Source organism: Oncorhynchus keta, chromosome 15 (genome assembly GCF_023373465.1).
Source record: "Oncorhynchus keta strain PuntledgeMale-10-30-2019 chromosome 15, Oket_V2, whole genome shotgun sequence".
NCBI lineage: Eukaryota > Metazoa > Chordata > Actinopteri > Salmoniformes > Salmonidae > Oncorhynchus > Oncorhynchus keta.
Window position 1 is genome coordinate 42,040,336 of NC_068435.1, and position 24,080 is coordinate 42,064,415.

Sequence of the window (24,080 nt, forward strand, 5' to 3'; positions counted from 1 at the left end):
TATTTGGGCCGTAAGCAAATTGGAGTGGGTCTAGGGTGTCAGGTAGGGTGGAGGTGATATGGTCCTTGACTAGTCTCTCAAAGCACTTCATGATGACGGAAGTGAGTGCTACGGGGCGGTAGTTGTTTAGCTCAGTTACCTTAGCTTTCTTGGGAACAGGAACAATGGTAGCCCTCTTGAAGCATGTGGGAACAACAGACTGGGATAGGGATTGATTGAATATGTCCGTAAACACACCAGCCAGCTGGTCTGCGCATGCTCTGAGGGCGCGGCTGAGGATGCCGTCTGGGCCTGCAGCCTTGCGAGGGTTGACACGTTTAAATGTTTTCCTCACATCGGCTGCAGTGAAGGAGAGTCTGCATGTTTTGGTTGCGGGCCGTGTCCGTGGCACTGTATTGTCCTCAAAGCGGGCAAAAAAATGTATTTAGTCTGCCTGGGAGCAAGACATCCTGGTCCGTGACAGGGCTGGTTTTCTTTTTGTAATCCGTGATTGACTGTAGACCCTGCCACATACCTCTTGTGTCTGAGCCGTTGAATTGAGATTCTACTTTGTCTCTATACTGACTCTTAGCTTGTTTGATTGCCTTGCGGAGGGAATAGCTACACTGTTTGTATTCGGTCATGTTTCCGGTCACCTTGCCCTGATTAAAAGCAGTGGTTCGCGCTTTAAGTTTCACGCGAATGCTGCCATCAATCCACGGTTTCTGGTGAGGCAGAGTTACTGCATTTAGAATTTGAGAAAACCACTTATTCAAATGGAAATTCAAATGACACTGTCTTCTTCTATCAGGGAAAAAAGGGGCTATTCAGTGGAATCCTTAAAAAGACCCCCAAATCATCTGGAGATGAAACACCTGCGCAGGTGAGATCAAACATGTCTGTTTGCTTCAGTTACTTACTGTAAGAGTTTGTTCATTTTCTAACTACAGAACTGTGTTCTGTTCCAGGACAATCTTGCAACATGCAGTGAGCTCTCAGTCAGCAACAACAGCCTTTCTGATACCAACAACACCACGGTGAGGAGGTTTGGTGGAGTATTATCTTCAGACAATACTATGTATCCAGATAACATTATATGTCAACACAGTAAAACAAAAAAAAATCTCATCTAAACAGTCTTTTTGTATTTCAGGAGAAAGGAAGTTTTTTCAGTGGAATGTTCAAGAAATCTCCTTTTCCTGCCGATGAAGGCTCTCAACAAGAAGAGGTATCTAGAGATGACTATATTGGCTCTTAATTTGACGTGGACTAATGATATTTATAAGTCTATTAATGATATTTATAAGTCTTAATAGCCTTATTATTAACAGTCTCTCTGACAACAACACTATTAAGGTGAATAGATGTCCAGATACCTAGGATAACTATCACTTGTGTGTTTCAGGAGAGAGGTAAAAGTGGAATGTTCCAAAAATCACCTAAACCTGCCATAGGACAAGCGGTCAGTGAGCTCTCAGCCAGTAATGACAGTCTCTCTGACAACAGCAACCCTAAGGTGAGACTGAACTGCACCTCAGCCACGCTCAAGGTACTACACGATATCATAACCGGCATCGATAAAAGACAGTACTGTGCAACCGTCTTCATCGTAAAAGACCTTGCCTTGCCAAGGCTTTCGACTCTGTCAATCACCATATTCTTATCGGCAGACTCAGTAGCCTCGGTTTTTCGGATGACTGCCTTGCCTGGTTCACCAACTACTTTGCAGACAGAGTTCAGTGTGTCAAATCGGAGGGCATGCTGTCCGGTCCTCTGGCAGTGTCTATGGGGGTGCCACAGGGTTCAATCCTCGGGCCGACTCTTTTCTCTGTATATATCAATGATGTTGCTCTTGCTGCGGGCGATTCCCTGATCCACCTCTACGCAGACGACACCATTCTATATACTTCCGGCCCATCCTTGAACACTGTGCTATCTAACCTCCAAACGAGCTTCAATGCCATACAACACTCCTTCTGTGGCCTCCAACTGCTCTTAAACGCTAGTAAAACCAAATGCATGCTTTTCAACCGTTCGCTGCCTGCACCCGCACGCCTGACCAGCATATCACCACCCTGGATGGTTCCGACCTTGAATATGTGGACATCTATAAGTACCTAGGTGTCTGGCTAGACTGTAAACTCTCCTTCCAGACTCATATCAAACATCTCCAATTGAAAATCAAATCTAGAGTCGGCTTTCTATTCCGCAACAAACACTCCTTCACTCACGCCGCCAAACTTACCCTAGTAAAACTGACTATCCTACCGATCCTCGACTTCGGCGATGTCATCTACAAAATTGCTTCCAACACTCTACTCAGCAAACTGGATGCAGTTTATCACAGTGCCATCCGTTTTGTCACTAAAGCACCTTATACCACCCACCACTGCGACCTGTATGCTCTAGTCGGCTGGCCCTCGCTACATATTCGTCGCCAGACCCACTGGCTCCAGGTCATCTACAAGTCCATGCTAGGTAAAGCTCCGCCTTATCTCAGTTCACTGGTCACGAAGGCAACACCCATTCGTAGCACGCGCTCCAGCAGGTGTATCTCACTCATCATCCCTAAAGCCAACACCTCATTTGGCCGCCTTTCGTTCTAGTTCTCTGCTGCCTGTGACTGGAACGAATTGCAAAAATCGCTTAACTTGGAGACTTTTATCTCCCTCACCAACTTCAAACATCTACTATCTGAGCAGCTAACCGATCGCTGCAGCTGTACATAGTCTATCGGTAAATAGCCCACCCATTTTTACCTACCTCATCCCCATACTGTTTTTATTTATTTACTTTTCTGCTCTTTTGCACACCAATATCTCTACCTGTACATGACCATCTGATCATTTATCACTCCAGTGTTAATCTGCAAAATTGTAATTATTCGCCTACCTCCTCATGCCTTTTGCACACAATGTATATAGACTCCCTTTTTTCTACTGTGTTATTGACTTGTTAATTGTTTACTCCATGTGTAACTCTGTGTTGTCTGTTCACACTGCTATGCTTTATCTTGGCCAGGTCGCAGTTGCAAATGAGAACTTGTTCTCAACTAGCCTACCTGGTTAAATAAAGGTGTAATAATTTGTATTTTTTTTTTTAACTTGATCTCAGGTGACATGATTTCAGTTGCTCTTTCTAAACTGCATCTGTGTGTTTCAGGGTAAAGGTATATTCAGTGGAATGTTCCAAAAGGCTCCTAAAACAGCTGAAGCCTCGCAACCAGAAGAGGTAAACATGTTAGTCCTAAGAATCATTTCTATTCAATCTCTATGGTATATACAGTGCATTCTGAAAGTATTCAGACCCCTTCCCCTTTTCCACATTTTGTTACGTTACAGCCTTATTCTAAAATAGATTCTTTAAAAATGAATCGTCATCAATTTACACACAATACCCCGTAATGACAAAGCGAAAACAGGCGTTATGACATTTTTGCAAATGTATTCAAAATAAAAAACAGAAATACCTTATTTACATAAGTATTCAGACCCTTTGCTATGAGACTCAAAATTGAGATCAGGGGCATCATTGTTTCCATTGATCATCCTTGAGATGTTTCTACAACTAGATTGGAGTCCACCTGTGGTAAATTCAAATGACTGGACATGATTTGGAAAGGCACACACCTCTCTATATAAGGTCCCACAGTTGACAGTGCATGTCAGAGCAAAAACCAAGCCATGAGGTCGAAGGAATTATCCGTAGAGCTCCGAGACAGGATTGTGTCAGGGCACAGATTTGGGGAAGATTACCAAAACATTTCTGCAGCATTGAAGGTCCTCAAGAACACAGTAGCCTCCATCATTCTTAAAAATTGATCAAATTTGGAACCACCAAGACTCTTCCTAGAGCTGGTCACCCGGCCAAACTGAGCAATCGGTGGAGAAGGAACCCAATGGTCACTCAGACAGAGCTACAGAGTTCCTATGTGGAGATGGGAGAACCTTCCAGAAGGTCAACCATCTCTGCAGCACTCCACCAATCACGCCTTTATGGTAGAGTATCCAGACGGAAGCCACTCCTCAGTAAAAGGCACATGACAGCCCGCTTCGAGTTTACCAAAAATACACAAAGGTATCTCAGACCATGAAAAGCAAGATTATCTGGTCTGATGAAACCAAGATTGAAATCTTTGGTCTAAATGCCAAGCGTCACGTCTGGAGGAAACTGGGCACCATCCCTACGGTGAATAATGGTGGTGGCAGCATCATGCTGTGGGGATGTTTTTCAGTTGCAGGCATTAGGAGACTTGTCAGGATTGAAGGAAAAGTGAATGGAGCAAAGTGCAGAGAGATCCTTGATGAAAACCTGCTCCATAGAGCTCAGGACCTCAGATTGGTGGCGAAGGTTCACCTTCCAACAGGACAACGACCTTAAGCACACAGCCAAGACAAAGCAGGAGTGGCTTCGGGACAAGTCTCTGAATGCCCTTGAGTGACCCAGCCAGAGCCCGGACTTGAACCCGATTGAACATCTCTGGAGAGACCTGAAAATAGCTGTGCAGCAACACTCCCCATCCAACCTGACAGAGCTTGAGAGATATTTTATTGATTTATTATTATTATTATTATTATTATGACATACATCACATGCGACTCGTAATAATACTAAGCAATTGGCCCATTCAAATGTTTATCTGACTGCATAAAGATTAGCAATATGCAAGAGACAATGGTTGAGTTACAGCAATACGCAATGAAGAAACGTCTGAGAACAGAATTCTAAATACAAGTGTATTGTAGCTTAAGTTACAAGACATTAACAAGCATTACTAGGCATTATTCTAAGCATGGTCAGAGAGAGAGAGAAATCATAACCTGAACGGCCATGCCCCAAAAGTCCATGGGGTGGAGAGAGAAAAAATAGTGAGTCTCACCACAGCAGTTCAGGATTTTTAAAAAAGGAACATTTTATAAGCATCTAAGTTATTTAGATTCAAAAACGGAGTTGTTGACCAATAGAATTACTGTAAAGTTAATCTCCAATCAGATATCAGACCTACATGATGTAACGTCTGTATCTCAGAGGTGACACAATGGAGGGTTGGGAGAGATAATACAGAGAATGCTGAATTCCTCAGACAACACAGGAAATGATTGCATACAGTTGATAAGAAGAGTCACTTTGGATGCTGCCCTACAATGTGTCCTTGGTTTTCTTGGTCGCTGGAATGATGATGGTATCCTTGAAGCAAGTGGTGCCAACAGCCTGGGACAAGGACAGGTTGAATATGTCTGATCAGCGAACACACTAGCCTCATTTATACCTGGTGCTAACATGCTGCCTTTGTCCTCATCTTATCCACATTCTGATAGTGCACATCGCATCTTCACGTCAGTAAAATATGTCTTTTATCTGTCCACAGTGTCATTATTTTGACCAAATATCCTGGTCCCTGCCTGTATGCCAATTGTTTGACAGATATTACATTTACATTACATTTAAGTCATTTAGCAGACGCTCTTATCCAGAGCGACTTACAAATTGGTGCATACACCTTATGACAACCAGTGGAACAGCCACTTGCATCTAAATCTTGTTGGGGGAGAAGGGGGTGAGAAGGATTACTTACCCTTACTTACCCTATCCTAGGTATTCCTTGAAGAGGTGGGGTTTCAGGTGTCTCCGGAAGGTGGTGATTGACTCCGCTGTCCTGGCGTCGTGAGGGAGTTTGTTCCACCATTGGGGGCCAGAGCAGCGAACAGTTTTGACTGGGCTGAGCGGGAACTGTACTTCCTCAGTGGTAGGGAGGCGAGCAGGCCAGAGGTGGATGAACGCAGTGCCCTTGTTTGGGTGTAGGGCCTGATCAGAGCCTGGAGGTACTGAGGTGCCGTTCCCCTCACAGCTCCGTAGGCGAGCACCATGGTCTTGTAGCGGATGCGAGCTTCAACTGGAAGCCAGTGGAGAGAGCGGAGGAGCGGGGTGACGTGAGAGAACTTGGGAAGGTTGAACACCAGACGGGCTGCGGCGTTCTGGATGAGTTGTAGGGGTTTAATGGCACAGGCAGGGAGCCCAGCCAACAGCGAGTTGCAGTAATCAAGACGGGAGATGACAAGTGCCTGGATTAGGACCTGCGCCGCTTCCTGTGTGAGGCAGGGTCGTACTCTGCGGATGTTGTAGAGCATGAACCTACAGGAACGGGACACCGCCTTGATGTTAGTTGAGAACGTCAGGGTGTTGTCCAGGATCACGCCAAGGTTCTTAGCGCTCTGGGAGGAGGACACATATTCTTTCAAAATAATATTTATTTTAAGACATTGATGTTTTAAGTCAATGGCATCACCTGTCCATGATTTTAGAGGGTGGGATAATGATGATTTAAATAGTTTCACTGTCCAGACCTGACTACACTTCTAAGATATCCAAATAGAATGCGTGTCTGACTACCTCTGGAGGTGGGTAGAAAGATCTGATCACAATGAGTCTTTTTATCATCTACACTTGCCCAAAAATGTGGGCACAATCTAAATGTGGAGAAGATCAGAACAAAGAACGTATGTTAGAACCAGGTATAAATGGGGCTTCTGAGGACATGGCCAGGAATTTTTGTTGGGGTATGTCCGGATTGTTATTGTGGGTACAACATCCTCAACACATTACCTAATGAAGCCTGTGACATTTGTCAGTGTTGATGGATGAGTTACATTTACATTACATTTAAGTCATTTAGCAGACGCTCTTATCCAGAGCGACTTACAAATTGGTGCATTCACCTTATGACATCCAGTGGAACAGCCACTTTACAATAGTGCATCTAAATCTTTTGAGGGGGGGAGAAGGATTACTTTATCCTATCCTAGGTATTCCTTAAAGAGGTGGGGTTTCAGGTGTCTCCGGAAGGTGGTGATTGACTCCGCTGTCCTGGCGTCGTGAGGGAGTTTGTTCCACCATTGGGGGGCCAGAGCAGCGAACAGTTTTGACTGGGCTGAGCGGGAACTGTACTTCCTCATTGGTAGGGAGGCGAGCAGGCCAGAGGTGGATGAACGCAGTGCCCTTGTTTGGGTGTAGGGCCTGATCAGAGCCTGGAGGTACTGAGGTGCCGTTCCCCTCACAGCTCCGTAGGCAAGCACCATGGTCTTGTAGCGGATGCGAGCTTCAACTGGAAGCCAGTGGAGAGAGCGGAGGAGCGGGGTGACGTGAGAGAACTTGGGAAGGTTGAACACCAGACGGGCTGCGGCGTTCTGGATGAGTTGTAGGGGTTTAATGGCACAGGCAGGGAGCCCAGCCAACAGCGAGTTGCAGTAATCCAGACGGGAGATGACAAGTGCCTGGATTAGGACCTGCGCCGCTTCCTGTGTGAGGCAGGGTCGTACTCTGCGGATGTTGTAGAGCATGAACCTACAGGAACGGGCCACCGCCTTGATGTTAGTTGAGAACGACAGGGTGTTGTCCAGGGTCACGCCAAGGTTCTTAGCGCTCTGGGAGGAGGACACAATGGAGTTGTCAACCGTGATGGCGAGATCATGGAACGGGCAGTCCTTCCCCGGGAGGAAGAGCAGCTCCGTCTTTCCGAGGTTCAGCTTGAGGTGGTGATCCGTCATCCACACTGATATGTCTGCCAGACATGCAGAGATGCGATTCGCCACCTGGTCATCAGAAGGGGGAAAGGAGAAGATTAATTGTGTGTCGTCTGCATAGCAATGATAGGAGAGACCATGTGAGGTTATGACAGAGCCAAGTGACTTGGTGTATAGCGAGAATAGGAGAGGGCCTAGAACAGAGCCCTGGGGGACACCAGTGGTGAGAGCGCGTGGTGAGGAGACAGATTCTCGCCACGCCACCTGGTAGGAGCGACCTGTCAGGTAGGACGCAATCCAAGCGTGGGCCGCGCCGGAGATGCCCAACTCGGAGAGGGTGGAGAGGAGGATCTGATGGTTCACAGTATCGAAGGCAGCCGATAGGTCTAGAAGGATGAGAGCAGAGGAGAGAGAGTTAGCTTTAGCAGTGCGGAGCGCCTCCGTGATACAGAGAAGAGCAGTCTCAGTTGAATGACTAGTCTTGAAACCTGACTGATTTGGATCAAGAAGGTCATTCTGAGAGAGATAGCGGGAGAGCAGGCCAAGGACGGCACGTTCAAGAGTTTTGGAGAGAAAAGAAAGAAGGGATACTGGTCTGTAGTTGTTGACATCGGAGGGATCGAGTGTAGGTTTTTTCAGAAGGGGTGCAACTCTCGCTCTCTTGAAGACGGAAGGGACGTAGCCAGCGGTCAGGGATGAGTTGATGAGCGAGGTGAGGTAAGGGAGAAGGTCTCCGGAAATGGTCTGCAGAAGAGAGGAGGGGATAGGGTCAAGCGGGCAGGTTGTTGGGCGGCCGGCCGTCACAAGACGCGAGATTTCATCTGGAAAGAGAGGGGAGAAAGAGGTCAGAGCACAGGGTAGGGCAGTGTGAGCAGAACCAGCGGTGTCGTTTGACTTAGCAAACGAGTTCTGGTTGGATGAATGTTTGAACATATTCCAATCAGTATCAGTATTCTCAAAACACTCCTGCAGCATTGAGTCTGCCTCTTCTGTCCAGGCCCTCACTGTTCTCTGTGTTAGTGGCTCCCTCTTGAGTTTCTGTAGGAACAGAGAGACGTGATCTGATTGGCCGAAGTGGGGCTGGGGGACGGTTTTGTATGTATCGCGGATGTTTGTGTACAAATGGTCCAGCACATTGTTTCCTCTCATCAAATCAAATTATATTGGTCACATACACATATTTATCTAATGTTATTGCGGGTGTAATGAAATGCTTGTGTTCCTAGCTCCAACAGTGCACAGTATCTAACAATTCACAATAATACACACAAATCTAAAAGTAAAAGAATGGAATTAAGAAATATATAAATATTAGATTGAGCAATGTCAGAGAGGCACCTTTACTGACCTCGCCCTCTGGATGGCAGCGGGGGTAAACAAGCCGTGGCTTGGGTGGTTGATGTTCTTCTTGATCTTCTTCCTGTGACATCGGGTGCTGTAGATGTCCTGGAGAGCAGGTAGTTTGCCCCCGGTGATGCATTGGGCAGACCACACCATCCTCTGGAGAGCCCTTTGGTTGTGGGCGGTGCAGTTGCCGTACCAGGCGGTGATAAAAAGAGCCAAGCCAAATTCTCAGCCTCCTGAGGTTAAAGAGGTGCTGTTTGCACCTTCTTCACCACACGGTCTGTGTGGATGGACCATTTCTGATGTGTACGCCGAGGAACTTGAAGCTTTCCTACCTTCTCCACTGCGGTCCCGTCGATGTGGATAGGGGAGTGCTCCCTCTGCTGTTTCCTGAAGTCCACGATCAGCTCCTTTGTTTTGTTGACGTTGAGTGAGAGGTTATTTTCCTGGTTATTAACCCTCATGGGGCAGGATACACGTAGGCAGAGTTGTGGAGTCTGACTCGAGTCACAAATTTGATTAATTGAGGCTCGACTTGATTGAAAATAAATTCATTTGAGACTTCACTTGGACTCGGGACTTGACTTTGACTTGAGACTGATGACTTGAAATTATCTGGCCAGGTTTTGTCATCAAATGACACCGTTTTCTTCTATCAGGGAAAAAGGGGCTATTCAGTGGAATCCTTAAAAGACCCCCAAATCAACTGGAGATGAAACACCTGCGCAGGTGAGATCAAACATGTCTGTTTGCTTCAGTTACTTACTGTAAGAGTTTGTTCATTTTCTAACGACAGAACTGTGTTCTGTTCCAGGACAATCTTGCAACATGCAGTGAGCTCTCAGTCAGCAACAACAGCCTTTCTGATACCAACAACACCACGGTGAGGAGGTTTGGTGGAGAATTATCTTCAGACAATACTATGTATCCAGATAACAATATATGTCAACACAGTAAAACAAAAAAAAATCTAATCTAAACAGTCTTTTTGTATTTCAGGAGAAAGGAAGTTTTTTCAGTGGAATGTTCAAGAAATCTCCTATTCCTGCCGATGAAGGCTCTCAACAAGAAGAGGTATCTAGAGATGACTATATTGGCTCTTAATTTGACGTGGACTAATGATATTTATAAGTCTATTATTATTAACCGTCGTTAATTGTTCTAGTAACACTTAATAGCCTCATAGGACAAGCGGTCAGTGAGCTCTCAGCCAGTAATGACAGTCTCTCTGACAACAACACTATTAAGGTGAATAGATGTCCAGATACCTGGAGCAGGATATTACTACTATCACTTGTGTGTTTCAGGAGAGAGGTACATTCAGTGGAATGTTCCAAAAATCACCTAAACCTGCCGATGAAGGCTGTCAACCAGAAGAGGTAACTACATTAGGTCTTAATTTGACCATGACTAGTCGGTCATATTTATAAATTTTGGCTCGTGTCATAGTAACACTCGATTGTCTCATAGGACAAGCGGTCATTACACAGTGAGCTCTCAGCCAGTAATGACAGTCTCTCTGACAACAGCAACCCTAAGGTGAGACTGAACTGCACCTCAGCCACGCTCAAGGTACTACACGATATCATAACCGGCATCGATAAAAGACAGTACTGTGCAGCCGTCTTCATCGTCCTTGCCAAGGTTTTCGACTCTGTCAATCACCATATTCTTATCGGCAGACTCAGTAGCCTCGGTTTTTCGGATGACTGCCTTGCCTGGTTCACCAACTACTTTGCAGACAGAGTTCAGTGTGTCAAATCGGAGGGCATGCTGTCCGGTCCTCTGGCAGTGTCTATGGGGGTGCCACAGGGTTCAATCCTCGGGCCGACTCTTTTCTCTGTATATATCAATGATGTTGCTCTTGCTGCGGGCGATTCCCTGATCCACCTCTACGCACACGACACCGTTCTATATACTTCCGGCCCGTCCCTGGACACTGTGCTATCTAACCTCCAAACGAGCTTCAATGCCATACAACACTCCTTCCGTGGCCTCCAACTGCTCTTAAACGCTAGTAAAACCAAATGCATGCTTTTCAACCGTTTGCTGCCTGCACCCGCACGCCTGACCAGCATATCACCACCCTGGATGGTTCCGACCTTGAATATGTGGACATCTATAAGTACCTAGGTGTCTGGCTAGACTGTAAACTCTCCTTCCAGACTCATATCAAACATCTCCAATTGAAAATCAAATCTAGAGTCGGCTTTCTATTCCGCAACAAACACTCCTTCACTCACGCCGCCAAACTTACCCTAGTAAAACTGACTATCCTACCGATCCTCGACTTCGGCGATGTCATCTACAAAATTGCTTCCAACACTCTACTCAGCAAACTGGATGCAGTTTATCACAGTGCCATCCGTTTTGTCACTAAAGCACCTTATACCACCCACCACTGCGACCTGTATGCTCCAGGTCATCTACAAGTCCATGCTAGGTAAAGCTCCGCCTTATCTCAGTTCACTGGTCACGAAGGCAACACCCATCCGTAGCACGCGCTCCAGCAGGTGTATCGCACTCATCATCCCTAAAGCCAACACCTCATTTGGCCGCCTTTCGTTCTAGTTCTCTGCTGCCTGTGACTGGTACGAATTGCAAAAATCGCTTAACTTGGAGACTTTTATCTCCCTCACCAACTTCAAACATCTACTATCTGAGCAGCTAACCGATCGCTGCAGCTGTACATAGTCTATCGGTAAATAGCCCACCCATTTTTACCTACCTCATCCCCATACTGTTTTTATTTATTTACTTTTCTGCTCTTTTGCACACCAATATCTCTACCTGTACATGACCATCTGATCATTTATCACTCCAGTGTTAATCTGCAAAATTGTAATTATTCGCCTACCTCCTCATGCCTTTTGCACACAATGTATATAGACTCCCTTTTTTCTACTGTGTTATTGACTTGTTAATTGTTTACTCCATGTGTAACTCTGTGTTGTCTGTTCACACTGGTATGCTTTATCTTGGCCAGGTCGCAGTTGCAAATGAGAACTTGTTCTCAACTAGCCTACCTGGTTAAATAAAGGTGTAATATTTATTTTTATTTTTAAACTTGATCTCCAGGTGACATGATTTCAGTTGCTCTTTCTAAACTGCATCTGTGTGTTTCAGGGTAAAGGTATATTCAGTGGAATGTTCCAAAAGGCTCCTAAAACAGCTGAAGCCTCGCAACCAGAAGAGGTAAACATGTTAGTCCTAAGAATCATTTCTATTCAATCTCTATGGTATATACAGTGCATTCTGAAAGTATTCAGACCCCTTCCCCTTTTCCACATTTTGTTACGTTACAGCCTTATTCTAAAATAGATTCTTTAAAAATGAATCGTCATCAATTTACACACAATACCCCGTAATGACAAAGCGAAAACAGGCGTTATGACATTTATGCAAATGTATTCAAAATAAAAAACAGAAATACCTTATTTACATAAGTATTCAGACCCTTTGCTATGAGACTCAAAATTGAGATCAGGGGCATCATTGTTTCCATTGATCATCCTTGAGATGTTTCTACAACTAGATTGGAGTCCACCTGTGGTAAATTCAAATGACTGGACATGATTTGAAAAGGCACACACCTCTCTATATAAGGTCCCACAGTTGACAGTGCATGTCAGAGCAAAACCAAGCCATAAGGTCGAAGGAATTATCCGTAGAGCTCCGAGACAGGATTGTGTCGGGGCACAGATTTGGGGAAGATTACCAAAACATTTCTGCAGCATTGAAGGTCCTCAAGAACACAGTAGCCTCCATCATTCTTAAAAATTGATCAAATTTGGAACCACCAAGACTCTTCCTAGAGCTGGTCACCCGGCCAAACTGAGCAATCGGTGGAGAAGGAACCCAATGGTCACTCAGACAGAGCTACAGAGTTCCTATGTGGAGATGGGAGAACCTTCCAGAAGGTCAACCATCTCTGCAGCACTCCACCAATCACGCCTTTATGGTAGAGTATCCAGACGGAAGCCACTCCTCAGTAAAAGGCACATGACAGCCCGCTTCGAGTTTACCAAAAATACACAAAGGTATCTCAGACCATGAAAAGCAAGATTATCTGGTCTGATGAAACCAAGATTGAAATCTTTGGTCTAAATGCCAAGCGTCACGTCTGGAGGAAACTGGGCACCATCCCTACGGTGAAGAATGGTGGTGGCAGCATCATGCTGTGGGGATGTTTTTCAGTTGCAGGCATTAGGAGACTTGTCAGGATTGAAGGAAAAGTGAATGGAGCAAAGTGCAGAGAGATCCTTGATGAAAACCTGCTCCATAGAGCTCAGGACCTCAGATTGGTGGCGAAGGTTCACCTTCCAACAGGACAACGACCTTAAGCACACAGCCAAGACAAAGCAGGAGTGGCTTCGGGACAAGTCTCTGAATGCCCTTGAGTGACCCAGCCAGAGCCCGGACTTGAACCCGATTGAACATCTCTGGAGAGACCTGAAAATAGCTGTGCAGCAACACTCCCCATCCAACCTGACAGAGCTTGAGAGATATTTTATTGATTTATTATTATTATTATTATTATTATTATGACATACATCACATGCGACTCGTAATAATACTAAGCAATTGGCCCATTCAAATGTTTATCTGACTGCATAAAGATTAGCAATATGCAAGAGACAATGGTTGAGTTACAGCAATACGCAATGAAGAAACGTCTGAGAACAGAATTCTAAATACAAGTGTATTGTAGCTTAAGTTACAAGACATTAACAAGCATTACTAGGCATTATTCTAAGCATGGTCAGAGAGAGAGAGAGAAATCATAACCTGAACGGCCATGCCCCAAAAGTCCATGGGGTGGAGAGAGAAAAAATAGTGAGTCTCACCACAGCAGTTCAGGATTTTTAAAAAATGAACATTTTATAAGCATCTAAGTTATTTAGATTCAAAAACGGAGTTGTTGACCAATAGAATTACTGTAAAGTTAATCTCCAATCAGATATCAGACCTACATGATGTAACGTCTGTATCTCAGAGGTGACACAATGGAGGGTTGGGAGAGATAATACAGAGAATGCTGAATTCCTCAGACAACACAGGAAATGATTGCATACAGTTGATAAGAAGAGTCACTTTGGATGCTGCCCTACAATGTGTCCTTGGTTTTCTTGGTCGCTGGAATGATGATGGTATCCTTGAAGCAAGTGGTGCCAACAGCCTGGGACAAGGACAGGTTGAATATGTCTGATCAGCGAACACACTAGCCTCATTTATACCTGGTGCTAACATGCTGCCTTTGTCCTCATCTTATCCACATTCTGATAGTGCACATCGCATCTTCACGTCAGTAAAATATGTCTTTTATCTGTCCACAGTGTCATTATTTTGACCAAATATCCTGGTCCCTGCCTGTATGCCAATTGTTTGACAGATATTCTTTCAAAATAATATTTATTTTAAGACATTGATGCTTTAAGTCAATGGCATCACCTGTCCATGATTTTAGAGGGCGGGATAATGATGATTTAAATAGTTTCACTGTCCAGACCTGCCTACACTTCTAAGATATCCAAATAGAATGCGTGTCTGACTACCTCTGGAGGTGGGTAGAAAGATCTGATCACAATGAGTCTTTTTATCATCTACACTTGCCCAAAAATGTGGGCACAATCTAAATGTGGAGAAGATCAGAACAAAGAACGTATGTTAGAACCAGGTATAAATGGGGCTTCTGAGGACATGGCCAGGAATTTTTGTTGGGGTATGTCCGGATTGTTATTGTGGGTACAACATCCTCAACACATTACCTAATGAAGCCTGTGACATTTGTCAGTGTTGATGGATGAGTTACATTTACATTACATTTAAGTCATTTAGCAGACGCTCTTATCCAGAGCGACTTACAAATTGGTGCATTCACCTTATGACATCCAGTGGAACAGCCACTTTACAATAGTGCATCTAAATCTTTTGAGGGGGCGAGAAGGATTACTTTATCCTATCCTAGGTATTCCTTAAAGAGGTGGGGTTTCAGGTGTCTCCGGAAGGTGGTGATTGACTCCGCTGTCCTGGCGTCGTGAGGGAGTTTGTTCCACCATTGGGGGCCAGAGCAGCGAACAGTTTTGACTGGGCTGAGCGGGAACTGTACTTCCTCATTGGTAGGGAGGCGAGCAGGCCAGAGGTGGATGAACGCAGTGCCCTTGTTTGGGTGTAGGGCCTGATCAGAGCCTGGAGGTACTGAGGTGCCGTTCCCCTCACAGCTCCGTAGGCAAGCACCATGGTCTTGTAGCGGATGCGAGCTTCAACTGGAAGCCAGTGGAGAGAGCGGAGGAGCGGGGTGATGTGAGAGAACTTGGGAAGGTTGAACACCAGACGGGCTGCGGCGTTCTGGATGAGTTGTAGGGGTTTAATGGCACAGGCAGGGAGCCCAGCCAACAGCGAGTTGCAGTAATCCAGACGGGAGATGACAAGTGCCTGGATTAGGACCTGCGCCGCTTCCTGTGTGAGGCAGGGTCGTACTCTGCGGATGTTGTAGAGCATGAACCTACAGGAACGGGCCACCGCCTTGATGTTAGTTGAGAACGACAGGGTGTTGTCCAGGGTCACGCCAAGGTTCTTAGCGCTCTGGGAGGAGGACACAATGGAGTTGTCAACCGTGATGGCGAGATCATGGAACGGGCAGTCCTTCCCCGGGAGGAAGAGCAGCTCCGTCTTTCCGAGGTTCAGCTTGAGGTGGTGATCCGTCATCCACACTGATATGTCTGCCAGACATGCAGAGATGCGATTCGCCACCTGGTCATCAGAAGGGGGAAAGGAGAAGATTAATTGTGTGTCGTCTGCATAGCAATGATAGGAGAGACCATGTGAGGTTATGACAGAGCCAAGTGACTTGGTGTATAGCGAGAATAGGAGAGGGCCTAGAACAGAGCCCTGGGGGACACCAGTGGTGAGAGCGCGTGGTGAGGAGACAGATTCTCGCCACGCCACCTGGTAGGAGCGACCTGTCAGGTAGGACGCAATCCAAGCGTGGGCCGCGCCGGAGATGCCCAACTCGGAGAGGGTGGAGAGGAGGATCTGATGGTTCACAGTATCGAAGGCAGCCGATAGGTCTAGAAGGATGAGAGCAGAGGAGAGAGAGTTAGCTTTAGCAGTGCGGAGCGCCTCCGTGATACAGAGAAGAGCAGTCTCAGTTGAATGACTAGTCTTGAAACCTGACTGATTTGGATCAAGAAGGTCATTCTGAGAGAGATAGCGGGAGAGCAGGCCAAGGACGGCACGTTCAAGAGTTTTGGAGAGAAAAGAAAGAAGGGATACTGGTCTGTAGTTGTTGACATCGGAGGGATCGAGTGTAGGTTTTTTTCAGAAGGGGTGCAACTCTTGCTCTCTTGAAGACGGAAGGGACGTAGCCAGCGGTCAGGGATGAGTTGATGAGCGAGGTGAGGTAAGGGAGAAGGTCTCCGGAAATGGTCTGCAGAAGAGAGGAGGGGATAGGGTCAAGCGGGCAGGTTGTTGGGCGGCCGGCCGTCACAAGACGCGAGATTTCATCTGGAGAGAGAGGGGAGAAAGAGGTCAGAGCACAGGGTAGGGCAGTGTGAGCAGAACCAGCGGTGTCGTTTGACTTAGCAAACGAGTTCTGGTTGGATGAATGTTTGAACATATTCCAATCAGTATCAGTATTCTCAAAACACTCCTGCAGCATTGAGTCTGCCTCTTCTGTCCAGGCCCTCACTATTCTCTGTGTTAGTGGCTCCCTCTTGAGTTTCTGTAGGAACAGAGAGACGTGATCTGATTGGCCGAAGTGGGGCTGGGGGACGGTTTTGTATGTATCGCGGATGTTTGTGTACAAATGGTCCAGCACATTGTTTCCTCTCATCAAATCAAATTATATTGGTCACATACACATATTTATCTAATGTTATTGCGGGTGTAATGAAATGCTTGTGTTCCTAGCTCCAACAGTGCACAGTATCTAACAATTCACAATAATACACACAAATCTAAAAGTAAAAGAATGGAATTAAGAAATATATAAATATTAGATTGAGCAATGTCAGAGAGGCACCTTTACTGACCTCGCCCTCTGGATGGCAGCGGGGTAAACAAGCCGTGGCTTGGGTGGTTGATGTTCTTCTTGGCCTTCCTGTGACATCGGGTGCTGTAGATGTCCTGGAGAGCAGGTAGTTTGCCCCCGGTGATGCATTGGGCAGACCACACCATCCTCTGGAGAGCCCTTTGGTTGTGGGCGGTGCAGTTGCCGTACCAGGCGGTGATAAAAAGAGCCAAGCCAAATTCTCAGCCTCCTGAGGTTAAAGAGGTGCTGTTTGCACCTTCTTCACCACACGGTCTGTGTGGATGGACCATTTCTGATGTGTACGCCGAGGAACTTGAAGCTTTCCTACCTTCTCCACTGCGGTCCCGTCGATGTGGATAGGGGAGTGCTCCCTCTGCTGTTTCCTGAAGTCCACGATCAGCTCCTTTGTTTTGTTGACGTTGAGTGAGAGGTTATTTTCCTGGTTATTAACCCTCATGGGGCAGGATACACGTAGGCAGAGTTGTGGAGTCTGACTCGAGTCACAAATTTGATTAATTGAGGCTCGACTTGATTGAAAATAAATTCATTTGAGACTTCACTTGGACTCGGGACTCGACTTTGACTTGAGACTGATGACTTGAAATTATCTGGCCAGGTTTTGTCATCAAATGACACCGTTTTCTTCTATCAGGGAAAAAAAGGGGCTATTCAGTGGAATCCTTAAAAGACCCCCAAATCAACTGGAGATGAAACACCTGCGCAGGTGAGATCAAACATGTCTGTTTGCTTCAGTTACTTACTGTAAGAGTTTGTTCATTTTCTAACGACAGAACTGTGTTCTGTTCCAGGACAATCTTGCAACATGCAGTGAGCTCTCAGTCAGCAACAACAGCCTTTCTGATACCAACAACACCACGGTGAGGAGGTTTGGTGGAGAATTATCTTCAGACAATACTATGTATCCAGATAACAATATATGTCAACACAGTAAAACAAAAAAAATCTAATCTAAACAGTCTTTTTGTATTTCAGGAGAAAGGAAGTTTTTTCAGTGGAATGTTCAAGAAATCTCCTATTCCTGCCGATGAAGGCTCTCAACAAGAAGAGGTATCTAGAGATGACTATATTGGCTCTTAATTTGACGTGGACTAATGATATTTATAAGTCTATTATTATTAACCGTCGTTAATTGTTCTAGTAACACTTAATAGCCTCATAGGACAAGCGGTCAGTGAGCTCTCAGCCAGTAATGACAGTCTCTCTGACAACAACACTATTAAGGTGAATAGATGTCCAGATACCTGGAGCAGGATATTACTACTATCACTTGTGTGTTTCAGGAGAGAGGTACATTCAGTGGAATGTTCCAAAAATCACCTAAACCTGCCGATGAAGGCTGTCAACCAGAAGAGGTAACTACATTAGGTCTTAATTTGACCATGACTAGTCGGTCATATTTATAAATTTTGGCTCGTGTCATAGTAACACTCGATTGTCTCATAGGACAAGCGGTCATTACACAGTGAGCTCTCAGCCAGTAATGACAGTCTCTCTGACAACAGCAACCCTAAGGTGAGACTGAACTGCACCTCAGCCACGCTCAAGGTACTACACGATATCATAACCGGCATCGATAAAAGACAGTACTGTGCAGCCGTCTTCATCGTCCTTGCCAAGGTTTTCGACTCTGTCAATCACCATATTCTTATCGGCAGACTCAGTAGCCTCGGTTTTTCGGATGACTGCCTTGCCTGGTTCACCAACTACTTTGCAGACAGAGTTCAGTGTGTCAAATCGGAGGGCATGCTGTCCGGTCCTCTGGCAGTGTCTATGGGGGTGCCACAGGGTTCAATCCTCGGGCCGACTCTTTTCTCTGTATATATCAATGATGTTGCTCTTGCTGCGGGCGATTCCCTGATCCACCTCTACGCACACGACACCGTTCTATATACTTCCGGCCCGTCCTTGGACACTGTGCTATCTAACCTCCAAACGAGCTTCAATGCCATACAACACTCCTTCCGTGGCCTCCAACTGCTCTTAAACGCTAGTAAAACCAAATGCATGCTTTTCAACCGTTTGCTGCCTGCACCCGCACGCCTGACCAGCATATCACCACCCTGGATGGTTCCGACCTTGAATATGTGGACATCTATAAGTACCTAGGTGTCTGGCTAGACTGTAAACTCTCCTTCCAGACTCATATCAAACATCTCCAATTGAAAATCAAATCTAGAGTCGGCTTTCTATTCCGCAACAAACACTCCTTCACTCACGCCGCCAAACTTACCCTAGTAAAACTGACTATCCTACCGATCCTCGACTTCGGCGATGTCATCTACAAAATTGCTTCCAACACTCTACTCAGCAAACTGGATGCAGTTTATCACAGTGCCATCCGTTTTTCACTAAAGCACCTTATACCACCCACCACTGCGACCTGTATGCTCCAGGTCATCTACAAGTCCATGCTAGGTAAAGCTCCGCCTTATCTCAGTTCACTGGTCACGAAGGCAACACCCATCCGTAGCACGCGCTCCAGCAGGTGTATCGCACTCATCATCCCTAAAGCCAACACCTCATTTGGCCGCCTTTCGTTCTAGTTCTCTGCTGCCTGTGACTGGTACGAATTGCAAAAATCGCTTAACTTGGAGACTTTTATCTCCCTCACCAACTTCAAACATCTACTATCTGAGCAGCTAACCGATCGCTGCAGCTGTACATAGTCTATCGGTAAATAGCCCACCCATTTTTACCTACCTCATCCCCATACTGTTTTTATTTATTTACTTTTCTGCTCTTTTGCACACCAATATCTCTACCTGTACATGACCATCTGATCATTTATCACTCCAGTGTTAATCTGCAAAATTGTAATTATTCGCCTACCTCCTCATGCCTTTTGCACACAATGTATATAGACTCCCTTTTTTCTACTGTGTTATTGACTTGTTAATTGTTTACTCCATGTGTAACTCTGTGTTGTCTGTTCACACTGGTATGCTTTATCTTGGCCAGGTCGCAGTTGCAAATGAGAACTTGTTCTCAACTAGCCTACCTGGTTAAATAAAGGTGTAATATTTATTTTTATTTTTAAACTTGATCTCCAGGTGACATGATTTCAGTTGCTCTTTCTAAACTGCATCTGTGTGTTTCAGGGTAAAGGTATATTCAGTGGAATGTTCCAAAAGGCTCCTAAAACCGCTGAAGCCTCGCAACCAGAAGAGGTAAACATGTTAGTCCTAAGAATCATTTCTATTCAATCTCTATGGTATATACAGTGCATTCTGAAAGTATTCAGACCCCTTCCCCTTTTCCACATTTTGTTACGTTACAGCCTTATTCTAAAATAGATTCTTTAAAAATGAATCGTCATCAATTTACACACAATACCCCGTAATGACAAAGCGAAAACAGGCGTTATGACATTTTTGCAAATGTATTCAAAATAAAAAACAGAAATACCTTATTTACATAAGTATTCAGACCCTTTGCTATGAGACTCAAAATTGAGATCAGGGGCATCATTGTTTCCATTGATCATCCTTGAGATGTTTCTACAACTAGATTGGAGTCCACCTGTGGTAAATTCAAATGACTGGACATGATTTGAAAAGGCACACACCTCTCTATATAAGGTCCCACAGTTGACAGTGCATGTCAGAGCAAAAACCAAGCCATAAGGTCGAAGGAATTATCCGTAGAGCTCCGAGACAGGATTGTGTCGGGGCACAGATTTGGGGAAGATTACCAAAACATTTCTGCAGCATTGAAGGTCCTCAAGAACACAGTAGCCTCCATCATTCTTAAAAATTGATCAAATTTGGAACCACCAAGACTCTTCCTAGAGCTGGTCACCCGGCCAAACTGAGCAATCGGTGGAGAAGGAACCCAATGGTCACTCAGACAGAGCTACAGAGTTCCTATGTGGAGATGGGAGAACCTTCCAGAAGGTCAACCATCTCTGCAGCACTCCACCAATCACGCCTTTATGGTAGAGTATCCAGACGGAAGCCACTCCTCAGTAAAAGGCACATGACAGCCCGCTTCGAGTTTACCAAAAATACACAAAGGTATCTCAGACCATGAAAAGCAAGATTATCTGGTCTGATGAAACCAAGATTGAAACCTTTGGTCTAAATGCCAAGCGTCACGTCTGGAGGAAACTGGGCACCATCCCTACGGTGAATAATGGTGGTGGCAGCATCATGCTGTGGGGATGTTTTTCAGTTGCAGGCATTAGGAGACTTGTCAGGATTGAAGGAAAAGTGAATGGAGCAAAGTGCAGAGAGATCCTTGATGAAAACCAGCTCCAGCGCGCTCAGGACCTCAGATTGGTGGCGAAGGTTCACCTTCCAACAGGACAACAGCCAAGACAAAGCAGGAGTGGCTTCGGGACAAGTCTCTGAATGCCCTTGAGTGACCCAGCCAGAGCCCGGACTTGAACCCGATTGAACATCTCTGGAGAGACCTGAAAATAGCTGTGCAGCAACACTCCCCATCCAACCTGACAGAGCTTGAGAGATATTTTATTGATTTATTATTATTATTATTATTATTATGACATACATCACATGCGACTCATAATAATACTAAGCAATTGGCCCATTCAAATGTTTATCTGACTGCATAAAGATTAGCAATATGCAAGAGACAATGGTTGAGTTACAGCAATACGCAATGAAGAAACGTCTGAGAACAGAATTCTAAATACAAGTGTATTGTAGCTTAAGTTACAAGACATTAACAAGCATTACTAGGCATTATTCTAAGCATGGTCAGAGAGAGAGAGAGAAATCATAACCTGAACGGCCATGCCCCAAAAGTCCATGGGGTGGAGAGAGAAAAAATAGTGAGTCTCACCACAGCAGTTCAGGATTTTTAAAAAAGGAACATTTTATAAGCATCTAAGTTATTTAGATTCAAAAACGGAGTTGTTGACCAATAGAATTACTGTAAAGTTAATCTCCAATCAGATATCAGACCTACATGATGTAACGTCTGTATCTCAGAGGTGACACAATGGAGGGTTGGGAGAGATAATACAGAGAATGCTGAATTCCTCAGACAACACAGGAAATGATTGCATACAGTTGATAAGAAGAGTCACTTTGGATGCTGCCCTACAATGTGTCCTTGGTTTTCTTGGTCGCTGGAATGATGATGGTATCCTTGAAGCAAGTGGTGCCAACAGCCTGGGACAAGGACAGGTTGAATATGTCTGATCAGCGAACACACTAGCCTCATTTATACCTGGTGCTAACATGCTGCCTTTGTCCTCATCTTATCCACATTCTGATAGTGCACATCGCATCTTCACGTCAGTAAAATATGTCTTTTATCTGTCCACAGTGTCATTATTTTGACCAAATATCCTGGTCCCTGCCTGTATGCCAATTGTTTGACAGATATTCTTTCAAAATAATATTTATTTGAAGACATTGATGCTTTAAGTCAATGGCATCACCTGTCCATGATTTTAGAGGGCAGGATAATGATGATTTAAATAGTTTCACTGTCCAGACCTGACTACACTTCTAAGATATCCAAATAGAATGCGTGTCTGACTACCTCTGGAGGTGGGTAGAAAGATCTGACCACAATGAGTCTTTTTATCATCTACACTTTGCCCAAAAATGTGGGCACAATCTAAATGTGGAGAAGATCAGAACAAAGGACGTATGTTAGAACCAGGTATAAATGGGGCTTCTGAGGACATGGCCAGGAATTTTTGTTGGGGTATGTCCGGATTGTTATTGTGGGTACAACATCCTCAACACATTACCTAATGAAGCCTGTGACTGACTATGTATATTTGTCAGTGTTGATGGATGAGTTCTGGTTGGATGAATCTTTGAACATATTCCAATCAGTATTCTCAAAACACTCCTGCAGCATTGAGTCTGCCTCTTCTGTCCAGGCCCTCACTATTCTCTGTGTTAGTGGCTCCCTCTTGAGTTTCTGTAGGAACAGAGAGACGTGATCTGATTGGCCGAAGTGGGGCTGGGGGACGGTTTTGTATTGCGGGTGTAGTGAAATGCTTGTGTTCCTAGCTCCAACAGTGCACTAGTATCTAACAATTCACAACAATACACACAAATCTAAAAGTAAAAGAATGGAATTAAGAAATATATAAATATTAGATTGAGCAATGTCAGAGAAGCACCTTTACTGACCTCGCCCTCTGGATGGCAGCGGGGTAAACAGGCCGTGGCTTGGGTGGTTGATGTTCTTCTTGGCCTTCCTGTGACATCGGGTGCTGTAGATGTCCTGGAGGGCAGGTAGTTTGCCCCCGGTGATGCATTGGGCAGACCACACCATCCTCTGGAGAGCCCTTCGGTTGTGGGCGGTGCAGTTGCCGTACCAGGCGGTGATAAAAAGGGCCAAGCCAAATTCTCAGCCTCCTGAGGTTAAAGAGGTGCTGTTTGCACCTTCTTCACCACACGGTCTGTGTGGATGGACCATTTCTGATCATTATTGATGTGTACGCCAAGGAACTTGAAGCTTTCTACCTTCTCCACTGCGGTCCCGTCGATGTGGATAGGGGAGTGCTCCCTCTGCTGTTTCCTGAAGTCCACGATCAGCTCCTTTGTTTTGTTGACGTTGAGTGAGAGGTTATTTTCCTGGTTATTAACCCTCATGGGGCAGGATACACGTAGGCAGAGTTGTGGAGTCTGACTCGAGTCACAAATTTGATGAATGAAGCAAAGTACAGAGAGATCCTTGATGAAAACCTTCTCCAGCGCACTCAGGACCTAAGACTGGGGGCGAAGGTTCACCTTCCAACAGGACAACGACCCTAAGCACCCAGCCAAGATGATGCGGGAGTGGCTTCAGGACAAGTCTCTGAATGTCCTTGGGTGGCCCAGCCAGAGCCGGGCTTGAACCCGATCAAACTTCTCTGGAGAGACCTGAAAATAGCTGTGCAGCGACGCTCCCCATCCAACCTGACAGAGCTTGAGAGTATCTGCTGAGAAGAATGGGAGAAACTCCCCAAATACAGGTGTGCCAAGCTTGTAGTGTCATATTGAAGAAGACTCGAGGCTGTAAAAGGCTGTAATCGCTGCCAAAAGTGCTGTTTCTGCTTTGTCATTATGGGGTATTATGTGTAGATTGATGAGGGGGGGGGGAACTATTTTATAGATTTTATAAGACTGTTAACATAACAAAATGTGGAAAAAGTGAAGGGGTCTGAATACTTTCCGAATGCACTTTGTTTTAGAAAACACATTTGAAAGCCAAAA

The 24,080-nt window shown here is 45.3% G+C and overlaps 1 protein-coding gene and 1 long non-coding RNA gene across 5 annotated transcripts in view; both read left to right on the forward strand.

Moving 5' to 3' along the window:
- The window catches only part of LOC118394978 (uncharacterized), a 51,895-nt gene that overhangs the window by 19,146 nt on the left and 8,669 nt on the right, over nt 1-24,080 (forward strand). For all 4 annotated transcript variants that reach the window (XM_052464142.1, XM_052464143.1, XM_052464145.1 and 1 more), the window contains 6 exons: nt 791-862; nt 9,658-9,726; nt 9,843-9,917; nt 10,151-10,222; nt 10,314-10,415; nt 11,970-12,038. In XM_052464142.1, coding sequence (XP_052320102.1) covers nt 791-862; nt 9,658-9,726; nt 9,843-9,917; nt 10,151-10,222; nt 10,314-10,415; nt 11,970-12,038 — 459 coding nt within the window. The remainder of the gene's footprint in view (nt 1-790; nt 863-9,657; nt 9,727-9,842; nt 9,918-10,150; nt 10,223-10,313; nt 10,416-11,969; nt 12,039-24,080) is intronic.
- On the forward strand, nt 1,472-5,646 carry LOC127907666 (uncharacterized). Its single transcript, XR_008065421.1, has 3 exons — nt 1,472-1,495; nt 3,142-3,210; nt 5,575-5,646. It is a non-coding gene; the product is annotated as an uncharacterized LOC127907666 (long non-coding RNA).